This window comes from Portunus trituberculatus, chromosome 42 (genome assembly GCF_017591435.1).
Source record: "Portunus trituberculatus isolate SZX2019 chromosome 42, ASM1759143v1, whole genome shotgun sequence".
Lineage (NCBI taxonomy): Eukaryota > Metazoa > Arthropoda > Malacostraca > Decapoda > Portunidae > Portunus > Portunus trituberculatus.
In genome coordinates this window covers 21,615,053-21,637,981 of record NC_059296.1, presented here as the reverse complement: position 1 = coordinate 21,637,981, position 22,929 = coordinate 21,615,053, and the positions used below count along the sequence as shown (strand labels likewise).

At 37.4% G+C, this 22,929-nt stretch overlaps 2 protein-coding genes across 20 annotated transcripts in view; one reads left to right on the top strand and one right to left on the bottom strand.

Moving 5' to 3' along the window:
• The window catches only part of LOC123517573 (calcium-dependent secretion activator-like), a 1,686,808-nt gene that overhangs the window by 1,179,620 nt on the left and 484,259 nt on the right, over positions 1-22,929 (bottom strand). The gene's annotated exons all lie outside the window — the stretch shown is intronic.
• Positions 8,299-9,789, top strand: LOC123517575. Its single transcript, XM_045277833.1, is given in 2 exon segments — positions 8,299-8,614; positions 8,616-9,789. Coding segments are annotated over 2 exon segments (1,110 nt in total). The 5' UTR covers positions 8,299-8,320; the 3' UTR covers positions 9,432-9,789.

The following is a 22,929-nucleotide window of genomic DNA, read 5'->3' as shown; positions in this document are numbered from 1 at the left end:
TATAGTGTCCTGTCTTCATATCTCCATTTATCCAATTTTTCCTTAAAGTAATGCACATATGTGCTGCAACAACTTCATTACTCAATGCATTCCACTTTTCCATCATTCTGTGTGTGTGTGTGTGTGTGTGTGTGTGTGTGTGTGTGTGTGTGTGTGTGTGTGTGTGTGTGTGTGTGTGTGTGTGTGTGTATGTGTGTGTATTTACCTAGTTGTATTGTACAGGGTTCGAACGGGGCTCATACTGTCCTGTCTCCATATCTCCATTTATCTCATTTTTTTTTTAAGTTATGCACACTGTGCTGCAACAATTCCATTATCCAATGCATTCCATTTTCCACTCTTCTGTATGGAAAACTGTATTTTCCAACATCCTTCACACACTGCCTCATCCTGATCTTCTTTTCATGTCCTCTTGTCCTTCCATCTTCTTCCGTCAACAGCACCAGGTCTTCTTTGTCTATCTTTTCAATATCATTTACTATCTTATACATTGTTATTAGGTCCCCACCTTCTCTTCTATCTTGTAAGGTTGGCAGTCCCAGTTCCTTCAGTCGTTCTTCATATGTGAGGTCCTTTAATTCCGGCACCATCTTTGTAACAATCTTCTGTATCCTTTCCAGTTTTCTTATATCTTTTTTAGAACTCGGAGACCATACCACTGCTGCATATTCCAGGTTTGGGCGTATCATACTTGTGATGATTTTTTTCATCATATCTTTACCCACGTAATGAAATGCTACTCTTATATTAGTCAACATCCTATATGATAGTCCAAATATCTTATTTATGTGTTTATCAGGGCTCAGATTTTCTTGCATGATCACTCCAAGATCTTTTTCCTCTTTAGTCTTCGTTATTTGCTCCTCTCCCATCAGATAGTTCCATACTGGTCTTCTCTTACTCTTTCCTAGTTCAATTATGTGACATTTCTTGGCATTAAACTCCAATTTCCACTTCTTCCTCCATTCATAGATTTTATTTAAATCTTCCTGTAGCAGTACACAGTCCTCTCTGGTTTTGATAACTTTTAGGAACTTTGCATCATCAGCGAATAAATTCATATAGCTGTTTACTCTAAAGTGAATATCGTTTACATAAACTTGAAACATAATGGGGGCTAACACTGACCCTTGTGGCACCCCGCTGGTTACTTTACCCCAAGATGAGTATGTATCTCTGATCACAGTTCTTATTTCTCTATCTTTCAAATAATCTCTTGTCCATTCGAGCATGGTTCCACGCAGTCCTCCTATGTTCTCTAGTTTCCAAAGAAGTCTTCCGTGAGGGACTTTATCAAATGCCTTTTTAATGTCCAGGTATACTGTGTCTACCTGTCCATCTCTGCTTTCCAGTCCTGCAATAACCCTGAAGTAGAAGCTTGACAAGTTTGATACACATGACCGCCCTGTCCTGAACCCAAATTGTCTGTTCGATATGACTTGCTCCTCTTCTAGAAATTTAACCTATTTTTCTTTGAAAATAATTTCACATAACTTCCCTACGACACTTGTAAGTGACCCTGGTCTGTAGTTTAGTGGTTCTGTTACCTTTCCTCTTTTGAATATCGGTATTATGTTGGCTCTCTTCCACTCTAGTGGAACTTTCCTTTCATTTATTGAACTTTTAATTATTTCCTAAATTGGCTCCAGTAATTGCTCTTTACATTCTTTTAACACCTAGCCTGATACACCATCTGGCCCCATTGCTTTCCTGACTTCCCAATTGTCCAGTAATCCTCCAATATCCTCTTTATGAACTGCAATTTCCTGTAATCCTAAGCAATTCAATGTCCTATTAGGTTCTGTGAAGTCATCTTCTTCAGTGAATGCCGTTTTGAAGCTCTCATTCATTATTTCACACATTTCTTTCTCTGTTTGGTATGTCTTTCCTTCTTTAATTATTTTTTCAATTGTTCCCTTATTCTTTGTTTTGCCGTTTATAAACTTGTAGAATAGTTTTGGTTCATCCTTGCTTTTATCCACTATATCCTTCTCAAACTTTCTTTCTTCCTCTCCCCTTACTCTAATATATTCATTTCTAGTATCTTTGTACTGCTGACTATTATAGTCATTTCCCTGCTTTAAAAGTTTCTTCCATGCTTTATCCTTTGCCTTTTTTTGCTTGTAAGCATCTAGCATTGTACCATATATGCATTTTTTTCTGAATTCTATAAACAGAAACAAACTTTTTTACTCCTTCATTGTATTCCTGTAAGAATATGTCATATTTCTCTTGTACAGTCTTCCTGCACATAATATTACTCCACTCAATATCAGCAAAATAACTCCTTAGTTTTTCAAAATCTGCTCTTGCATAATTTAATCTCTCTCCTTTATAGTCCTCTCTGTATCTTATCTCATCTTCCTTCTGCATTTGCATCACTAATGTCACATGATCACTTTTCCCCATTGGACTAAGGTATTGTACGATTGGAGGGGACTCCGGTTTTTTTGTGAAGACTAGGTCAAGTAATGATGGTTCCTCTTCCCCCCTGTATCTTGTTGAGTCTTCTACCCACTGGTCCACTGTATTAACCAGTCATCTGTAACGCTTTCTCACTCCACTGCCCAGCATTGTCCATTACTTCCATCTCTCCCCAGTTTATATTTTTACAGTTGAAGTCTCCAACTAAGAGTATTTTTTTATCTCTTCTTATCATGTTATCCAGATACTTTATTGTCTCTCTTTGCATATCTTTATGCTCTTCTGATCCCCATGTATTAGTCTTTGGTGGAACATATGTAACTATAATTTTTCTCTTCTTCAAATCTTGTTCTGATTGTTACTCCCAATGCTTCCACTTTGTCCTCTCCATATGGCACATCATCCACACAAATGTTATCACGAACCATTATTAGCACTCCTCCTCCCCCTTTATCCTTCCCGTCCCTCCTCCAGGTATTATATCCTTCCTCTTTAAAGTTGACATGTATCTCATTCTTCAGTTTTGTTTCAACGATACACATTACATCTGGCTTTTTCTCTTTCAAATAGTCCCAAACTTCCAATATACTTGATAACAAACCATCTATGTTAGTATAAATCACTCTTAACTTATTGCCTCCTCCACGACCTCCTCTTTTTTCCTTAAGTACCACTTCTTTAGTCTCATCTCCAGAACCCTCCAGTAAAAATTCTTCTTCTCTATCTCTATCCTTTTCTCATTTTTTTCCTTAGCCTCACTTCTTAGCACTTTTTCCTTTTCCCTTTCCTCTAAGTTCATGTCTTTTTTTATCCATATTTCCTTGTGATCAACATCATCGGCTAACTTCCCTTTTCTAGCCATTATTTCTTCTACAACCACTTGAGATTTCATTTTCACCTTCATTGGTCTCTTACCCTTTTCAGTGTACCTTCCCAGCCTAACCACTTCCTCCTGTGTGCTGTCTTGTACCGTTTTGATAACAGTTTTTGGCCATTTCCCTTTCTTCATGTTCTCTTGTCAATTTATTTGGATTTTTCTTTTCTCTCATCCCATAGATCACGAAGCTTTTTTTTTCTTGTCCACAGCATTCCTCACCATGCTTTCCTTTTCTTTGATTACAGCAACGTTTGTGTTCTCCTGAATTTGTCTCTTTACCACTTCTGAAAATTTGACTTTTTCCTCCTCTTGTTCTTGTTTCCATTCATTTCTTAGTTCTTTCAATTTGTTTTCACCTAGACCACCTTCTATCCTGTCTGTAACCCCTTGCTGCACTTTATCCTACAAGTTCTGGCATGAGGTTTTTAGAGCATCATTTTGCTTCCTTATTTCTAAAATCTCCGCTTTTAATTCTTTGTTTATTCCACTGATCTTTTCACATTCAGTTATTCTCAATTTCAAGGCTGTGTTTTCTGATACCAGTCGGTCATGTTTATCCATGAGACTGGACATCGCCTCCTTCAGATATCTTAATTCTTTTTCTACATTTACAAGTCTCCTCGTATTTCCTCGTTCATCTCGGAAACCCAAGAAATCCTTATCCATAGTATCTTCAGTCAGCTTTCTTAAACCAATAGGTGTTTTTATATAGCATTGATTTTCGGCCGGCATATGTTTTGGTTCCTCCATGCGCCTGGCAGCGCTACTTGGTTCCATATCTCTCTCTTTATCTATTCCTTGGCTATACGTAATCTAACACTTATTTCGTTTGAAGACAGGAGAACACTATGGTACCCCATCCCCCTGTACATACATCTAGGCCTGGGTCCAGTCCTTCTGTAGCACTCCCTCTGAGCAGCTCAGACACGTCCGACCTCGACGATGGATGCGCCATGTATGTGTGTGTGTGTATGTAATTCACCCAGCCAGTCTTCCCCATTACGGAGCGAGCTCAGAGCTCATAGACCGATCTTCGGGTAGGACTGAGACTACAACACACTTCACACACCGGGAAAGCAAGGCCACAACCCCTCGAGTTACATCCTGTACCTATTTATTTCTAGGTGAACAGGGGCTACACATTAAGAAGCTTGCCCATTTGCCTTACCACTTTCCGGGACTCGAACCCGGACCCTCTCGGTTGTAAGCCAAGCGTGCTAACCACTACACTACATGGTGTGTATGTGTGTGTGTGTGTGTGTGTGTGTGTGTGTGTGTGTGTGTGTGTGTGTGTGTGTGTGTGCGTGCGTGCGTGCGTGCGTGCGTGCGTGTAATTCCCCATGGTCACCTGTTGGTCACCCAGACACCCTTTACCCTACAAAAAATGTTCACAGCTCATAGACCAATTTTCAGGTAGGATTGAGACCACACCGCACACCAGGATAGCAAGGCCACAACCCTTTGAATTACATCCCATACTTACTTGTTGCTCAGTAAACAGGGGCTACAAATTAAGAGCCTCACCCATTTGCCTCTCCACGCACCGTACTTGAACATGGGCCTGCCTGGTAGTGAGCCGAGTGTGCTAATCACTACACTGGTCACCCAGCCAGTCTTTCCCATTACAGATCAACCTCAGAGCTCATAGATCGATCTTCTGGTAGGACTGAGACCACAACACACTCCACACACTCGGAAAGCAAGGCCACAACCCCTCAAATTACATCCTATACCTACTTGCTGCTAGATTTACACACTAAAAGGTTTGCCTATTTGCCCTGCCGTGCCTGGGACAGGCCTTCTCGGTTGTGAGCCAAGTGTTCTAACCACTATACTACACAGTATGTGTGTATGTGTGTGTATTTACCTAATTGTATTGTACAGGATTCAAGCGAATTTCTAATTTTACTTCGTCAAATCACCTTCTGCCACGTGGAGATTCCTACATGAGATAAGCCATCCACACACCGGCCAGTCAGTTGCTGGACCGTCACCGTTCCCGTACTGGTCAGACGTGTTCTTCAGACGTGGTCATTGTTTTCCACAGCGTTTCCTTCGATTGGCGTTTGTCACGACAGGTACTTTACCCTATATACTCAGGTTGGATCTATGGTATGGGATGGGGCTGCCATAGGGCATTGATATGGGATGGGCCTGCCAATTTGCCAAGTTAGAAATTTTTGTGGGCTAATGCAGGCTTTTGGCTTGTTGAGTGCAGGTGTCAGTCATGTCGGGGCTGGAGGACCACACAGTCCTGCCACCTCAGGGTGTCCTGCCATGGTAACAGCAGGAGGAGTGCCACTGGGTCATCAAGGGATAGCGTGAGGTCAATGGATAGCTCGGACGACTCCCAGGCAAGGCTGGAGTGGGTGCATGACAGTCGGATGCGGTGCCGCCAGGATGTAAACAAACCAGTTAGGCGCACAAGTGCACAGACGTCCCCAGTTTATGAGGAAAATGTTCCTTCCTGGCAAATGGTCATGAAAGAACTGGTGCATTTGAAAGGTGAAGTGGCTAAACTGTCAGCTAATAAGTCCCCTGACCCAAAGACGCACCAAGTAAATAAATTACCAGGCAAGTACTTCGGGGTTGCAGGCAGCTGCTTCGCCTGCGACTTTTTCTGGGTTTGTGGACTCCACTGATGAGGAGGACAGTGAAATTAGAGAGGTTCCTCATTGGGGTAGTGTTTTATTGCAGGCTGCCAAAGTTCTGGGACCCACGGACAGTGTTGATGAGGATATTGACCCTAAGGTGGCTGCTATGGTGAATTTATTTTTTTGAAAAAGGACTGCAGGAGGAGGATTATAAGGCCATTACAGAAGATACAGTTACCAGGCATCCCAACAACTGTCCTGCCCTGGCACCTGTAGAGTGCAACCCGCAAATCTTGGCAGCCTTGAAAACAGATGCCAAGAAAGCTGACTCTCGCCTCATGGAGGTAAGTACCGACATTATTTCTGTGGGTACCATCATAACAAAGTCACTCTTGGAGTTAGATAACCCGGTGCAGAATACTGGTAACTCACAGCTGGCGCAAGAGGTTAGTAAGATTAATGGTGCACTGGCGCTTCTGGGTCATACCAATTTAAGGACCAATTTGGCAAGGCGAAGCATAATGGAGAGATTAATCCCAAATACACACATCTGTGCTTTGAAAGAGTGCCAATAACCCGTTTTCTGTTTGGGGATGATATTTCACAATCAACTAAACAGATTGAGGAAATTGAGAAATTGAAGGTTAAGTTATCCAACAAGAAGCCTTTCTTCCCATGGAAGTCCACTTCAGACAGAACACAGAGCTGCTGGGGCAAGGCAGCATTCAGGAGCCACACAGCAAGGTTCCAGCCATACGGAACACAGAGGAGTTTCCGGGGTAGCCAAAGGCAGTACTCAGCACAACAGGACCTGGATCCAAAAAACGCCAAGGGTCAGGGTCAACAAAGGCCCCGACGATAAATCAGGTTAGCAACACTTTTGTGACGAGTAGACTGTACTATTTTGTACATAACTGGTTGGAAATTACTAAAGACCCAGTTATTCTGGACATGGTACAACACTGCCATCTGGACATTAATGCCAATGATATTGAACATTTATTTTTGCGTGAATTAGCTTATAAATTTACTACAGAAGAACAAGCTATTGTTGATAAGGAGATTTTGAAACTGTTGGAGCTAGGGGTTATTGTTATGACAAAGAGGAGTCAGGAGCAAATTATTTCTCCCATTTTCTTGAGACCTAAAAAGGATGGAGATTATAGGATGGTGCTCAAACTAAGTGAACTTAACAAACACATTCCATATAAACATTTTAAGATGGAGAATTTTGAGCAAGCCATTAAGCTTATTAATGCAGGTGACTATCTAGCTTCAGTTGATCTCAAACATGCTTATTACACAGTGAAAGTGGCAGAAGAACAACAGAAATATTTGTGTTTTAAATGGAAAGACTTCATCTATCAGTTCACGTGCCTACCTAATGGTATTTCCGAGGGGCCAAGAATTTTCACCAAATTGATGAAGCCAGTTTTTGCTGCATTGAGAGAAAAAGGCCATGTAATTACTAGTTTTATTGATGATTCTTTAATTTGTAATAACTCTAGGGCAGGCTGTCTGGCTTGTGTCAATGATACCAATGAATTACTTCATAAACTAGGTTTTTGCATTAACATGGACAAGTCCGTGCTGGAGCCCACTCAGACCATTGAATACTTGGGTAATATCATTGATACTAATAATATGACTGTTTCATTGCCACAACGCAGGATTCAGAAAATCACGCAAGCCTGTGAGACACTTAGAAATAAATGTACAGATAGAATCAGGGTAGTAGCCAGAGTTATTGGTCTACTGGTTGCTGCCATTCCAGCATTGGAGCTTGGCAAGCTACATTACAGGAATTTGGAAGCTGAAAAAATTGCAGGTTGGGGCGGCCATGTTCTCCATCAGTCTGTCGCAGGTAGTTGGTCAGCTGAAGAAAGGTTGATGCACATTAATGCATTGGAGCAAGTGTTTGCTCCAGTTCTCAAAGGAAAACACATTAAGGTCTTTTGTGACAATACTACTGTAATGACTATATTAATCCAATGGGTGGCATAAAATCTAGTATTTGTAATGAGATAGCCACCAATATCTGGGATTGGTGCATCACATATGATGCTTGGATAACATGTTCTCACATCCCAGGAAAGGCGAACATGTTGGCAGATTCGGCGTCTCGGTTAGTTAAGGACGGACATGAATGGAAACTCAATGTTAATATTTTCCAACAGTTATGCGTTATTTTTGGTACTCCGGTGATTGACTTGTTTGCATCAAGGCTCAATAAACAACTACCTTGCTATTGCTCTTGGAACCCAGATCCAGGTGCAACATATTTGGATGCATTCACTTTAAACTTGTCTAGATTTAAGCTTTCATACATCTTTCCACGCTTTTCACTGATCGCTAGGTGTCTGCAGAAGTTAAGTGTAGAAGAGGCGAGAGTGTGGATGGTGGTCCCGCTGTGGTTATCACAACCATGGATGGGCACACTAGTCAGGATGCTGATAGATCACCCTCGCCTCATCACGCAAAAGAGAGAGGTGCTAGTAAACCTCTCTTCAGGGGAGGAACATCCGATTATGAGGCACACTCAACTGATGGCGTGCCTTCTATCAGGCAGCACCTGCGAAGCAGAGGTATTTCTGAGAAAGGTGTGGACATCATCCTGGCCTCATGGAAACCGGGGACAGGGAAACAATATAGACCACACCTTAAGAGATGGACACAGTTTTGTAATAGATGGGACATTGGTCCATTTGATCCCACTGTCTAAAAACATCATAAATTTTCTATTTGAAACTTTCAACAGGAATGTGGGTTATGAGTTGGTCAACACTGCAAGAAGTGCCCTCTCGTCACTAGGGATTGTCGTAAATGGATACAGAGCGGGTAATCATCCATTAGTCATCAGGTTCATGAAGGGCATATTTAACCTAAGACCACCATCAACTAGATACACAGAAACGTGGGATGTTCAGCCAGTTCTGACAATGTTAACATCTATGTATCCTTTGCACATTTTGACACTTAAGGATTTATCATTGAAATTGGTTATGCTAATGGCATTGACTCAAGCAGCTAGAGTAAAAACTTTGCACCTGTTGTGTACACAAGGTATGCACATAGATAAAGATTTCATTTCAGTTTATCTAAGGGGAAACATTAAGCAGTGTAGGCCTACATTTAATATACGGACTGTTAAATTTCAAGCATATTCTAGGGATTCACGTTTATGTGTTTGTGCAACATTGAAACATTATTTGGAAAGGACTGAGGGACTCAGACAGGAGTTTTCCCAGTTCAATGATACGTTACTCATCAGTTACATTAAACCACACAAGCCGGTTACTAAAGATTCCATATCCCGATGGATTAAAACAATGCTTTATAGGTCAGGAGTGGATACATCAAGATTTACTGCAGGTAGTGTTAGACCTGCCGCAGTATCTAAAGCCAAGGCTATGTCAATACCCAGCGCTTGTATTATGTCCAAAGCGGGATGGACACGAGAAAGTACTTTTGCAAAGTACTATGACAAACAAATTGTTAAAGAAGTAGACTCTTTTCAAGAAGCAGTGTTGGAGTAGGTTGGTTACTCTTTTGTGTTACAATTGTATTCTTATGTTTGGATATTGAAAAAATTGCTTAAACATTACTTTTGCAAGTTTATTGGGACAAAGGTAGTGTGGCAGAAGTTGGAATTGCCAGAGTGGTTTTGTTACTCTCTTAAAATACAGATGTATTTGAAATTTAGTATAGAGGTTCAATTGTAATAGGAAGTGAACTTCATGTGATAATGGATTTATGTATAATGAAATTTCCAATGCAGGATCATGGTTTTTTGATCCCATATCACAATGCTTTTGAGAGGCAGTTGTTTAGGCACGACACCCACATGGCTTTAAAGCCTCATGTAGGAATCTCCACGTGGCAGAAGGTGATTTTGACGAAGTAAAATTATAAAGTATATGAGACTTACTGTAGGTCAGTTGAAGTATGCTTTGGATTTTAGGAGTCAAATCACCTCTGCCGTAGTGGAGATTTTTACATGCCCACCACTTCCCACCCTTGATCACATGTTTTATAAGGATTACTTGTATTTATGATTAATAACATGTTAGCTGATATCATGTGGGTGTTCGTGGCTTTGAAGTCTGACTGGCCAGTGCGCGGATGGCTTATCTCCTGTAAAAATCTCCACTACAGCAGAGGTGATTTGACTCCTAAAATCCAAAGCATACTTCAACTGACCTACGTTAAGTCTCGTATACTTTATAATTTTCTTTGTATGATGGTGTGAGGACATTCTGTCTCATAGACTTAAACCCCAATATATTTTTTGGTCTCTGACTTCTTCGTTGTTCATATTTTCGACTGTGATATACATTAAGATGCTTAGAATTAGAAATATTCTAAACAGTACATAAATTATATAAACACACACACACACACACACACACACACATTGGCACCTCAGAATATGAGCGTCTCAGCACAAAATATTGACAAAATATTGACAATTCGCCTTGGTATATGAGCATTCGCTTGTGTTACAAACAACGCCACAAGTAACCCATATGGTTCCGCTGCTGCTTTCATAAGCCTCTACATGCTCTTATAAACCTTTCCTATACTCTTAAACATTCTTATAAAGTTTTTCTACTCAAATTTTTTTCAAACATTTTAAAATAAAATTTAATGTATTTGATGGCATATAGAATACATAGACATATAAGACACACCCCCATTTCAGCAGTTCAAATTCAGAAAAAAGGTTTTTAGCGTATTTAAGCATATACTGTTAAAAGCAATCTAGCAGCACATAACACAAGCAGAAAACATTGCTGCAATGTCATCATCAAGTTCTGGCCAATGTGAGGCTGGGCAATGAAGGTGATGCTTATCTTTTTTTGTGCTCTTCAGTAGTCTTTTTCCTATCATCAGACACGTGTAATTTTTTTCTTAGGGGGTGGCTCAAAAGTCCTTGTTGCTGCTCTACTGCCATGCTCCTTGGTATAATCTACCACTTGTACTTTGTAGGAGATTATGTAGCTTGATCTTTTTCCTCCTACTGCCATAACAGTGAAGGTGTTCATGTGTTTTCTTATGATCATGAACCTGCTGTTACTCCTGATCACCAGATGGCACTGAGTCAAGGTCCCAATCAGCTGATATTTTTAAAACATGCATCACAGCCTAACAGGTAAGATTCCTTTCAGTTCTACAGTAATTTGTTTTTAAAGTAACAATACTGGTAATAGTAATAATATCAGCAATAAAATATCAATCCAAGCTGTTAGGATAGGTAGAAGTACTGATCATAAGTTACTGAGCATCAAGGAGATGATTAGTCTACAGTAGGTCTCAACAGGGCGATTTATTCAGCCAAGCTTTTTGGAAAAAGATACGTACTGCATGCCGTCAAATACAGTACCTTTAGAAACTATTATTTATTAATAAAATCAATTTAGTAGAGTACAATCATTTGTGAGGATACAGTACTAAAACTAATTATCATTATCACCATTATTGTTATAATAATAATAACAATAATAATAATAATGATAATAATAATAATATTATTATCATTATTATAATATAATAATAATAATAATAATATCATTATTATTATTATTATTACTGTATTGATGGCTCATAAGATGCAACCAGTTTTGGCAGATATTGGAAAAGAGAGAGAGAGAGAGAGAGAGAGAGAGAGAGAGAGAGAGAGAGAGAGAGAGAGAGAGAAATTGAACGGATTTAAGCTCCGAATATGAAAGACTTACATAAAATTAGATCATCATTAGATCCCTATATTCTGCATTTAAAAACATTAATAATTACCGCAGAAAATAATTGTTTTCTCAAAAATTTAAGTAAGTTTATTTCTTATTATACCTACCTGTTATGAAAAATCACTTAACATCGTCATTATTTATGTAGTGGAGAGAGAGAGAGAGAGAGAGAGAGAGAGAGAGAGAGAGAGAGAGAGAGAGAGAGAGAGAGGTATCTTTCCACCCCCAGCCCAGCCTGGATATAACATCAGAAACCGTTTTCTGTTGCCCGGAATGTAGAGGTTAAACTATTTACTTCAGTTAAAAGTTTTATCAAGATTTAAATCACAACTCATGCAATGAAAAGTACAAAAAATTTGTTGGAGGGGTGCTACATTTTATGTGCTAGCGCACAAATGCGCCATGCATTTTTTTTTTTTTTTCATTCATGGACAAAAAGATTGTGAAAAGCAGTGTTTTCATTAGAAACATGATTGAAATTGAAATTTCCTAGAAATAGAGTTAATTGTTCATAAAATTTTAGACGCTTTTTTCTCAGTTTTTAAAAAACTTTATGTGAACCCATATATATATATATATATATATATATATATATATATATATATATATATATATATATATATATATATATATATATATATATATATATATATATATATATATATATATATATACATACAGGCAACCCCCGTTTAACGAAGGTTCACACAACGAAATTTCGCTACAACGAAGGTTTCATTTTACTACCATCTGCTCGTTTAACAAACACCAAACTCGCTTTAATGAAGTTTTATCCAGGTAATTTTTTTCCAAATTTGAAAGCCTCACCATATCACACAAGCTGACAGGCTTTTGAATACACCAGGAGCTGCTGATACTAAGGCCTGCCTCAGGAAAAAACCTGGAACACCTATAGAATGAAGATCAAGATTAAGATCAAGCCTTTCGTGGACAACACGCGCAACACTCACTCCCCAGTCAAAACATAACAGCATCAGCAGCAGCTTGTCTTCCCTAGCTCAACTTACCACCAAAATGCCCTGCAATTGGCCTAGTGTTCGTAAGAAGACCAGGAAGTCTCTTACTCTCCAAGTGAAGCTAGATATTATTCACAGACACGAGAGAGGCCAGAAAACTATAGCAGTGCTGGCCATCATCTTGACTCCATATTATACTGTCTCTATTTTCAAGTCAGCAGACTCTATTAAGAAGGCTGGTGAGACCGTATCTTTCTTGCAAGCTAAAAGAACCACCTGAACTCATGACTCTACAATGGATAAAATGGAAAGCCTTGTGGAAATGTGGTACATAAGTTTTGTATGCAGTAAATGATGCGCACTTTGTTTACATTCCACAGGTTGCCGGTTAGTGTCTTTCCCGTTTCACTCTTCCTCCCTTCATAAAGTTAAGATCATCAACATTATAAAGTTACATACATACATACATTAGTGTACATTATAATGACTTAAATTAAACTACCTAAATGTTTAACTTCATAATTTTTACTTTTATTAAACCTTTTACTGTACTATGATGCACTCTCGCTTTGCTTACTCTCAATGGAAGTTCAAATCAGGGGTTAAACTTGTTATAATCGGTTCGCTTAACGAAGTTTCGCTTAACGAAGTGCTTTTAAGGAACGTAACCCCTTCGTTAAACGGGGGTTGCCTGTATATATATATATATATATATATATATATATATATATATATATATATATATATATATATATATATATAGGCAACCTCTACTTAATGAATGTTCACACCACGAAATTTCGCTACAACGAACGTTTCCTTTTACTACTAACTGCTCGTATAACGAACACCAAACTCGCTGTAACAAAATTTTATCCAGGTAATTTTTTCCCACGTTTGAAAGCCCCACTATCATGCTTCACTCTTGGCAATGATTTCCTAGTGGGTGGGTTTTGAAATAGGAGGTACCCTAAACAGTATCCCCTTTAGCCCATAAATTCCTGTGGAAAGCCCACAAGGTATAAGAAAAAAGAAGAAAAAAAAAAAAAAAAAGACATTTTCATGGATGGTGACTCATCCTCTGATGATCTCCCTCCTCCTCCCCATCCTTCTCCCAACCTCTTCTAAGTTATCCATCACCAGCTTTCATTAATGGTATGTACAAATTAAAATTATATACTTTTATATACTTGAGGTTTTGCTAAAATTAGAATGAATTACCAAATTTATAGGTATGGACAGTCACACTTTTTGATACTTAAACAGCCATTTAGAACAAAATTTAATTCTAGTATTGAGTCTTCATATATATATATATATATATATATATATATATATATATATATATATATATATATATATATATATATATATATATATATATATATATATATATATATATATATATATATATATATATATATATATATATATATATATATATATATATATATATATATATATATATATATATATATATATATATATATATATATATATATATATATATATATATATATATATATATATATATATATATATATATATATATATATATATATATATATATATATATATATATATATATATATATATATATATATATATATATATATATATATATATATATATATATATATATATATATATATATATATATATATATATATATATATATATATATATATATATATATATATATATATATATATATATATATATATATATATATATATATATATATATATATATATATATATATATATATATATATATATATTATATATATATATATATATATATATATATATATATATATATATATATATATATATATATATATAGAGAGAGAGAGAGAGAGAGAGAGAGAGAGAGAGAGAGAGAGAGATATATATATATATATATATATATATATATATATATATATATATATATATATATATATATATATATATATATAGGAACACCACCTCTCGAGGTGGTGTTACTGTCTTATATATGCATATATGTTCACAAAACAACATTTCTATTACCTTTTTACAAACCTTCCCCCAAAGAAAGGACTGTTTTGTAATGCATAAATTGAAATCTTACATGTAATACCAAAAAAATAAAGCAGAGATGAGATCAGCCACAGACGAAGCGGGAGACTCTTGGCCACTCGGCCGCTTCTTCTTCTTCTTGTGACCCTTTTGCTTGCTTGCTACTTTCATCATGATGTTTATGTTTTCACTCCTCTATTGCCTGCTATAATGGATATCATATCTTAGTATTCATATACGCTCATGCCATGAGGATAACATTCGAATCAGCGTTTATTCGAATCGTGAAGCAATTTTTCCCATAAGATACTTAAGAATAAGGGGAGATAGGGACCAGCCTCCAGCCTAGACCCCCAAAACATCACGATAACCTCTAAAAACACTAACTTAGACTAAATCAGTACTATCAAAGGCTTCATTTATATCTAACTTTTTTTTTATTAAACACATTAAGGTTCTGTACAGTACATTTTTGGAAATAAAAACACTTGCAGCGGTCTCATTGTACCTGTCCTTGTTCTTCCAAATTGTTAATACTGTTGATCTAGGGACACCCATTTGCACTGCAACGACACTGTGAGCTATACCTGCCTCACACTTTCTTATAAGCTCAAGCTTATCTTTGAAAGGCAGGAAATTGTGCTTCTTAGAGCCCGGACTGAAGGTGGCTTTGCACGGCATGGTCGAAGCGGCATGGAGGCAGGAGGTGGAACGGCGGAGCGTGGCCTGCTTGGACAACAGCTGGGGCAAGAGACACGCAGAGGAAATGACACACAGCCTGTGGATCGTTTCCTCTGCCAGATTTTCCTAATGAAAAGTAGCAAAAGCACGCTTGAGAAGTAGTGGATTTCACCACAGTATATCTCAATAAAAAAAAAAATGACTACCTATTACTTTAACTACTATATTTTCTACTTACCACTATCCGCTCATATTTTTTTTTCCATGGAGTTAAGGAGAGGGGAGTGGAGTCCTCTTTCATGATGTACCATTTTTTCCATAAGTTTTCTCTGGCTTCTTTTTTTTTTATCTATAAATTATTTCCATTTTTATCTAAATTTAACCAAAATATTTTTCTTCCTTTCAACAAAACTTAATTATTCTTATTGCCTTAAAGATTTTTCCTTACACTTCCTGTGCATCACTTTTATTAAAGATTTGCATTATCTAGTAAGTCATTTTTTTTTTTTTTTTTTATGTATGGTGAGGCGAGAGAAGTGTGATGTCATTAGTTGCCTACTCACCACAAAAAAAAAAAAAAAAAAAAAAACACCATAACTACACTGTTCTCAATGTCACGGTTATTATTATTACTACTATTATTATTATTCTTACTTTTATTAATGTTGTTAATATCATCATTATATTGTTAACATTTAGAAAAATTACAAAAGTAGCCCAATAATGTCATCAAGCAACCCAAACATATCATGAATTAAGTAGCCCAAAAAATCGCAAGTAGCAGATTATGAATTTAAGCGCGTGCCCTTCAAAAGTAGCCCAATCCGCTACTTTTCGCACAATCTGGCAACACTGCACACAGGGTAGCGTCGGTTTACACTTCCGCCTGGCGAGCTGAGGACAAATTTGGGATGGCAGTGGATCTTGACCAGGTGGGTGGTGTGTGAGATATGAATGTCGAATTGGCGAGTCAGTCGGTCGAACCTTGAGGATTGGGTATTAATTAACTGAGTTTGAATTGGTGACAATTCAAACTGCGAACGGTCAAATCACGAGGATCCCATGTATATATATATATATATATATATATATATATATATATATATATATATATATATATATATAGATAGATAGATAGATAGATAGATAGATAGATAGATAGATAGATAGATAGATAGATAGACACACACACACACACACACACATGTGTGTGTGTGCCCAGGGAGCAAAGCCGCAAGTGGCCAGTCAAAGCATGAGTCCATCTTCAACAGGGGCAACAATGCAAGGTAGATTGGTAATGTTGGAGAAGAGATTTGAGGAGTTGGTGAAGGAATTAAAAGTTCAGAGGAGTGAGGAGGAGCAGGATAGAGAATTCCGCAAGGCTTTGAAGGAAAGAGTTAAGAGACTGGAGGAAAATGAAAAACGATTGGTGGATGAGAATGCACACTTGAGAGTGGAGGTTGAAAAATACAAATATATAGATAGATAGATAGATAGATAGATAGACACACACACACACGCACACGTGGAGCAAAGCCGCAAGTGGCCAGTCAAAGCATGAGTCCATCTTCAACAGGGGCAACAATGCAAGGTAGATTGGTAATGTTGGAGAAGAGATTTGAGGAGTTGGTGAAGGAATTAAAAGTTCAGAGGAGTGAGGAGGAGCAGGATAGAGAATTCCACAAGGCTTTGAAGGAAAGAGTTAAGAGACTGGAGGAAAATGAAAAACGATTGGTGGATGAGAATGCACACTTGAGAGTGGAGGTTGAAAAATACAAGAGACGGTTAGAGGAGAAAATGGAGAGAGTAGTAAAGGAGAAAGATGACTTTAAGGAAATGATTAGTGAGCAGAATGAAAGGTTTGAAAGGGAATGGGAACTGAAGAAAACACAATGGACTGAGTCGAGGGAAGCAGAGATGGTTGGATTACAAGAAATAATTAAAGATCAGTTGAAGGAAGACAAAAAAGAAAGGTCCAAGGAACTGGTTAATGTAATGAAGAATAAGGAAACATTGATAAGGAAAATAGCATAAAAGAAGAAGAGTGTGTTAATATTTGGGATGAAAGAACAAAATATAACATATAAGCCTAAGAGAATTAAGGAAGAATTAAAAACGGTAAGAGATCTGTTAAAAAATCTAAATGATGATGAAAAAAAAGAGCTACAAGAAGAAGTGGAAGAGATCCATAGACTGGGTCCGTATAAGGAGGGAGTGAGCAGACCGATTAAAGTAGTACTGAAGTCACAACAATCTGCGGAGGATATCCTATATAGAACATCAAAGTTAAGAGAGTAGAAGGTTGTAAAGAAGTGTTTGTGAGAAAGAATAGAAATGAGGAAGAGAGGAGAAGATATAAGGAATTGGTGGAAGAGGCGAGAAGGAAAAATGATGAGCGGTCTGAGGAGGAAAGAGAAAAGTTTTTTTGGAGAGTTATAGGAGAGAGAGTCAGAATGTGGTATGTGGAAAGAAGGAATGCGGAGAAACCCCTAGAGGGAGCAGTGGGTGGACCGTAATGTATACTAATATAGATGGGATACTGTCAAGTACATTGGAATTCCAAGACTATATGATGGTGGAGAAGCCTGATATAGTGTGTTTGACTAAGACAAAATTGCATGAAAAAACAAAGATAAATTTGGATAATAAATATAATATATGGAGAAAGGATAGAGAGAGTAAAGGTGGAGGAGGAGTTATGATTATGACGAAGAAAGAAAAAAATGTGGATAAGGTTTGGTATGGGAAGAACAACACAGAAGTGATAAGCATAAGGATAAAAAGTGATGGAAAAGAATTAATAATCATGGTGACCTATGTACCTCCTAAAACAAATTCTTGGACATTAAGTGAATACGACAATATGATCAAGGATACTTTACAGAGTTTGGAAAGTGTATTATCTGGAAAAAGAAAGGTGATAATAGTAGGGGATTTTAATTGTAAGGAGGTGGATTGGGAAAATCTAGTAAGTGGTGTTGGAGAGGAAGCATGGGGAGAGAGATTTCTTAATCTAATGATGGAAAATATGATGGAACAGAGGGTGAAGGAAAATACTAGATATAGAGGAGATGATGAACCGGCTAGACTGGATTTGGTGTTAACAAGAGAAGTGTACCTATGTGGAGATATACAATACAAGTGTCCTTTGGGAAAGAGTGATCATGTGGTTATGGAAATGCAAATAGCAACAACACAGTGAAGGAAGGACGAGACATACAGGAGTGGTAGATTGAATTATAGAAAGATGGACACAGAAAGTTTGAAAAATTATTTCAGAAAATTAGATTGGGAGATTTACAAATCAGAGAAGTGCAAAAAAAATATGAGATTTTTATGAAATATTATAAAGTAGGAGTTATGAAATTTGTACCAAAGTATAAACCGAGAGAGGAAGGAAGAAAGGATTGGTTTAATGCAACTTGTGTTAAGGCTAAGGAAAAGAGAGATGTGGCTTGGAAAAGATGGAAAAAGAGCAGGAATATACTAAATAAGGAGAATTATAGAGTGGCGAGAAATGAGTATGTGAGGGTAAGGAGGAGGAAGAAAGAAAATTTGAAAAGATATTGTAGACAAGAGTAAGGAACATCCAAAATTGTTTTACAGGTTCATAAATGGTAAACTCGAAAAGAGAGAGTCCATTGAAAGATTAAAAGGAGAGCAAGGGATAGTAGATGACCCTAAGAATATAGCGGAATTGCTAAATAATAGGTTTCAGCAAGTATTTACTGAAGAAACAATGTTTGTAAAGCCACAGAATGTACAAGGAAATGTGCACATGGAGGACATTAAGATACCTAAAAGGAGTTATATAAAATGTTGGAGGAACTTAAAGATGATAAAGCAATGGGACCAGATGAAGTTTCAGGAAAATTATTGAAGGAGTGTAGAGAAGAATTGATTGATCCATTATATGATATTATAAGGTGTTCATTAGAAACAGGGGAAGTACCAGTAGAGTGGAAGAGAGCTGAAGTGGTGCCCATTTATAAGGGAGGCAGTAAGGAAGAGCCTCTTAACTATAGACCTGTGTCTCTAACAAGTGTGGTCGGTAAGATTTGTGAGAGGGTGATAAAGAAATATTGGATACGGTTCCTGGAGGATCATAAGTTATTATCGGATCATCAATTTGGCTTCAGGAAAGGGAGGTCATGTGTAACAAATCTACTGAGCTTTTATTCAAGAGTGGTTGACAAAATACAGGAGAGAGAGGGATGGATGGACTATGCATATTTGGATTTAAAGAAAGCTTTTGACAAGGTACCTCACAAGAGACTGTTATGGAAAGTAGAGATTTATGGAGGACTGAAAGGAAAAGTGTTAAAGTGGATGGAAAACTACTTGAGATGGAGGGAGATGAGAACGGTAATAAGGGATGCAAAGTCGGACTGGTTGGTGGTGGAGAGTGGAGTCCCACAAGGCTCAGTGCTGGCACCAATACTTTTCCTTGTATATATTAATGACATGCCAGAGGGAGTAAACAGTTATATTAATTTGTTTGCGGATGATGCGAAGTTGTGTAGGTGTGTGAAGAGTGAAGAAGATTGTGAAATTTTACAGGCAGATCTGGATAAGATTTGGGAGTGGAGCAAGAGGTGGCAAATGGAATTTAATCTTAGCAAAAGTCATGTGATGGAGATGGGGAAGAGTGGAAGACGGCCAAGAGGGTCATATAAGATGGGTGAAGAAGTAGTGTTGAAAAAGGTGGAAAAGGAAAAGGATTTGGGAGTGATAATACAAGACCATGGGCAGTTTGAGGCTCATATTGATAAGATGTTTGGAGAAACGTATAATTTGATAAAAAAATATTGGATTAGCTTTCCATTATATGGATAAAGATATTAATTAGTACGGTAATTAGACCAAGACTGGAATATGCTGGAGTGGTTTGCTCCCCTTATAAAAAGAAGCATATAAGGAAGTTGGAGAGATTGCAGAGAATGGCAACAAAAATGGTTCCGGAATTGGCAGAAATGACCTATGAGGAGAGATTAAAAGAAATGAATTTGCTTACCTTGGAACAAAGAAGAGAAAGAGGAGATTTAATACAGGTTTATAAACTGTTGAATGGACTGGATGAAGTGGATAATGAGCAAATGATGTTGAGAGAGGAAAACTTAAATAGAACTACAAGATCGCATAGTAAAAAGATAGCCAAGGGAATATGCTTGAAGGATGTGAAGAAATATAGTTTCCCACAAAGATGTGTGGAGGTGTGGAATGGTTTGAGTGAGCAGGTGGTGTCAGCGAGGAGAAAGTTGGATGTGTGTAGATATGGAGATGGGGCCACACGAGTATGATACCCAGGCCCTGTAAAATTACAACTAGGTGAATACAACTAGGTGAATACACACACAGACAGTTCGATTCCCCGGCCGGGTGGAAATGTTTGGGAGTCTCCTTTCACGTGTAGCACCTGTTCACCTAGCAGTGAGTAGGTACGGGATGTAAATTGAGGAGTTGTGACCTTGTTGTCCCGGTTTGTGGTGTATGCCTGGTCTCAGGCCTATCCGAAGATCGGAAATAATGAGCTCTGAGCTCGTTCCGTAGGGTAACGTCTGGCTGTCTCGTCAGAGACTGCAACAGATCAAACAGTGAAACAGACGAGACGCGGTAGAGGAAGCACGCAATACCGTCACTCCCGAGAATCTACTGATCTTCACTACCTTTGTTTGGATTTGCAGTGGCCTGGGCAAAAGTGTGGACTCATTTTTTTTTCATGAATACAGTGTTAAATAATAATGAGTGAGAAAGAGATTCCATCTAAATGCAGGTATGTAACAAGGGAAAGAATGAAAGCTATGATGACAATGTTGGTGAGGGAGAAAGAGAATTTGAAGGTTTTGATACGGCGCAAACTTCACTATTTGATAGTCTTGACTATCGAACGTAAATTAGATAAATTGATAAAGGAGAGTATGGGAATGAAAGAGAATGAAGAACAGGATAAAGAGCTCCAGAAATTGAAAGAAAGGATAAGAACCGAAAATGAAGAATTAAAAGTCCAAATAGCAAACTACAAGAAATTGATGGAAGAAGGACTCGGTAAAGCCGAGAAAGAAAAAGAGAAGCTAAAAGATCTAGTTAACAAAGAAGAAAGAGTACAAGACGTGATTAAAAAAGAAGTACAAGCATGGAGAATCCAAGATAAGAAAGACAAGGAATCATTTCAATTAGTATTTCAAGAACAGTTAAAAGAAAGAGATAAAAATATGACAAGCAAAATGATAGGAGTCCTCAAGAAAAAAGAAAATTTAGTAAGAGAAATTGCGGAAAAAAAGAAGAGTGTAATTATTTTTGGACTGAAAGAAAACAATGTTAAATATAGACCAAGAAGGGAAAAAGACGAAATGAAATCAGTAAAAGACCTACTAAAACATCTGAATGACAAGGATAGACAGAACTTAGAAGAGGAAGTAGAAGAAATCCATAGAATGAGACCATATCAAGAAGGAACAGTGAGACCAATTATGATATTACTAAAATCACAAGCAGCAGCAGAAGAAGTACTATATAGAAAAACGAAACTCAGAGAAACAGAAGGTTGCAAAGATATATATATAAAGAAAAATAGAAACGAGGAGGAAAGGAAGAGACACAATGAACTGATGGCAGAAGCAAGAGAAAAAAATAATGAAAGGTCAGAGGAGAAGAAGGCATTTTTTTGGAGAATTATAGGAGACAGGATAAGGAAATGGTATATAAAACAGAAAGAAGAGAAAAATATGGAGCAAGTTTAACTAAAAATGATAAGAACAAGAGATTAAATATGATGTATACAAACATAGATGGGATTTTATCTAGTAAATTAGAATTAAGAGATTACATAAAGAAAGAGGAACCAGATATTGTATGCCTGGTGGAAACAAAGTTAAATGAGGCAATAAAAATAGACATAGATAAAAGGTATAATATATGGAGGAGAGACAGAGTGGGTAAAGGAGGAGGAGGAGTCATGATGATGTTAAGGAAGGAGATAGTGGTAAATCAAGTGGAGTTTGGGGAAGGAAAATCAGAAATACTGTATGTTAAGGTACATATTAATAAAAAGGAGTTAACAATCATTGGAACATATGTGCCACCAAAAACAAACTCATGGACTAACCAAAAATATAGAGACATGATAGATGACACAATAAGGAGTCTTACAAGAATCATTAAGGAAAGGAGAAAAGTGATATTGGTAGGAGATTTCAACTGTAAGGAGGTAGACTGGGAAAATTATGAAAGTGGTATGGGGGAAGATGCCTGGGGAGATAGATTCCTGAACCTAATGATAGATAATTTGATGGTCCAAAGAGTAAAGGAAAACACAAGATTCAGAGGAAACGATGAGCCGGCAAGATTAGACCTAGTTTTTACAAGGGATATACCAATTAACGATGATACAAGATACAAGTGCCCATTGGGAAAGAGCGACCATGTAATATTAGAAATGGATATAGAAGAAGGAAAGGAAGATAGAGATGAATCATACAAAGGAGACCGATTAAATTACAGAAAGGCTGATATTGAGAATCTGAAGAACTATTTTAAAAACGTAAATTGGGAGGCGATGGAAAACTCATTAACAGTTCAAGAGAAATATAA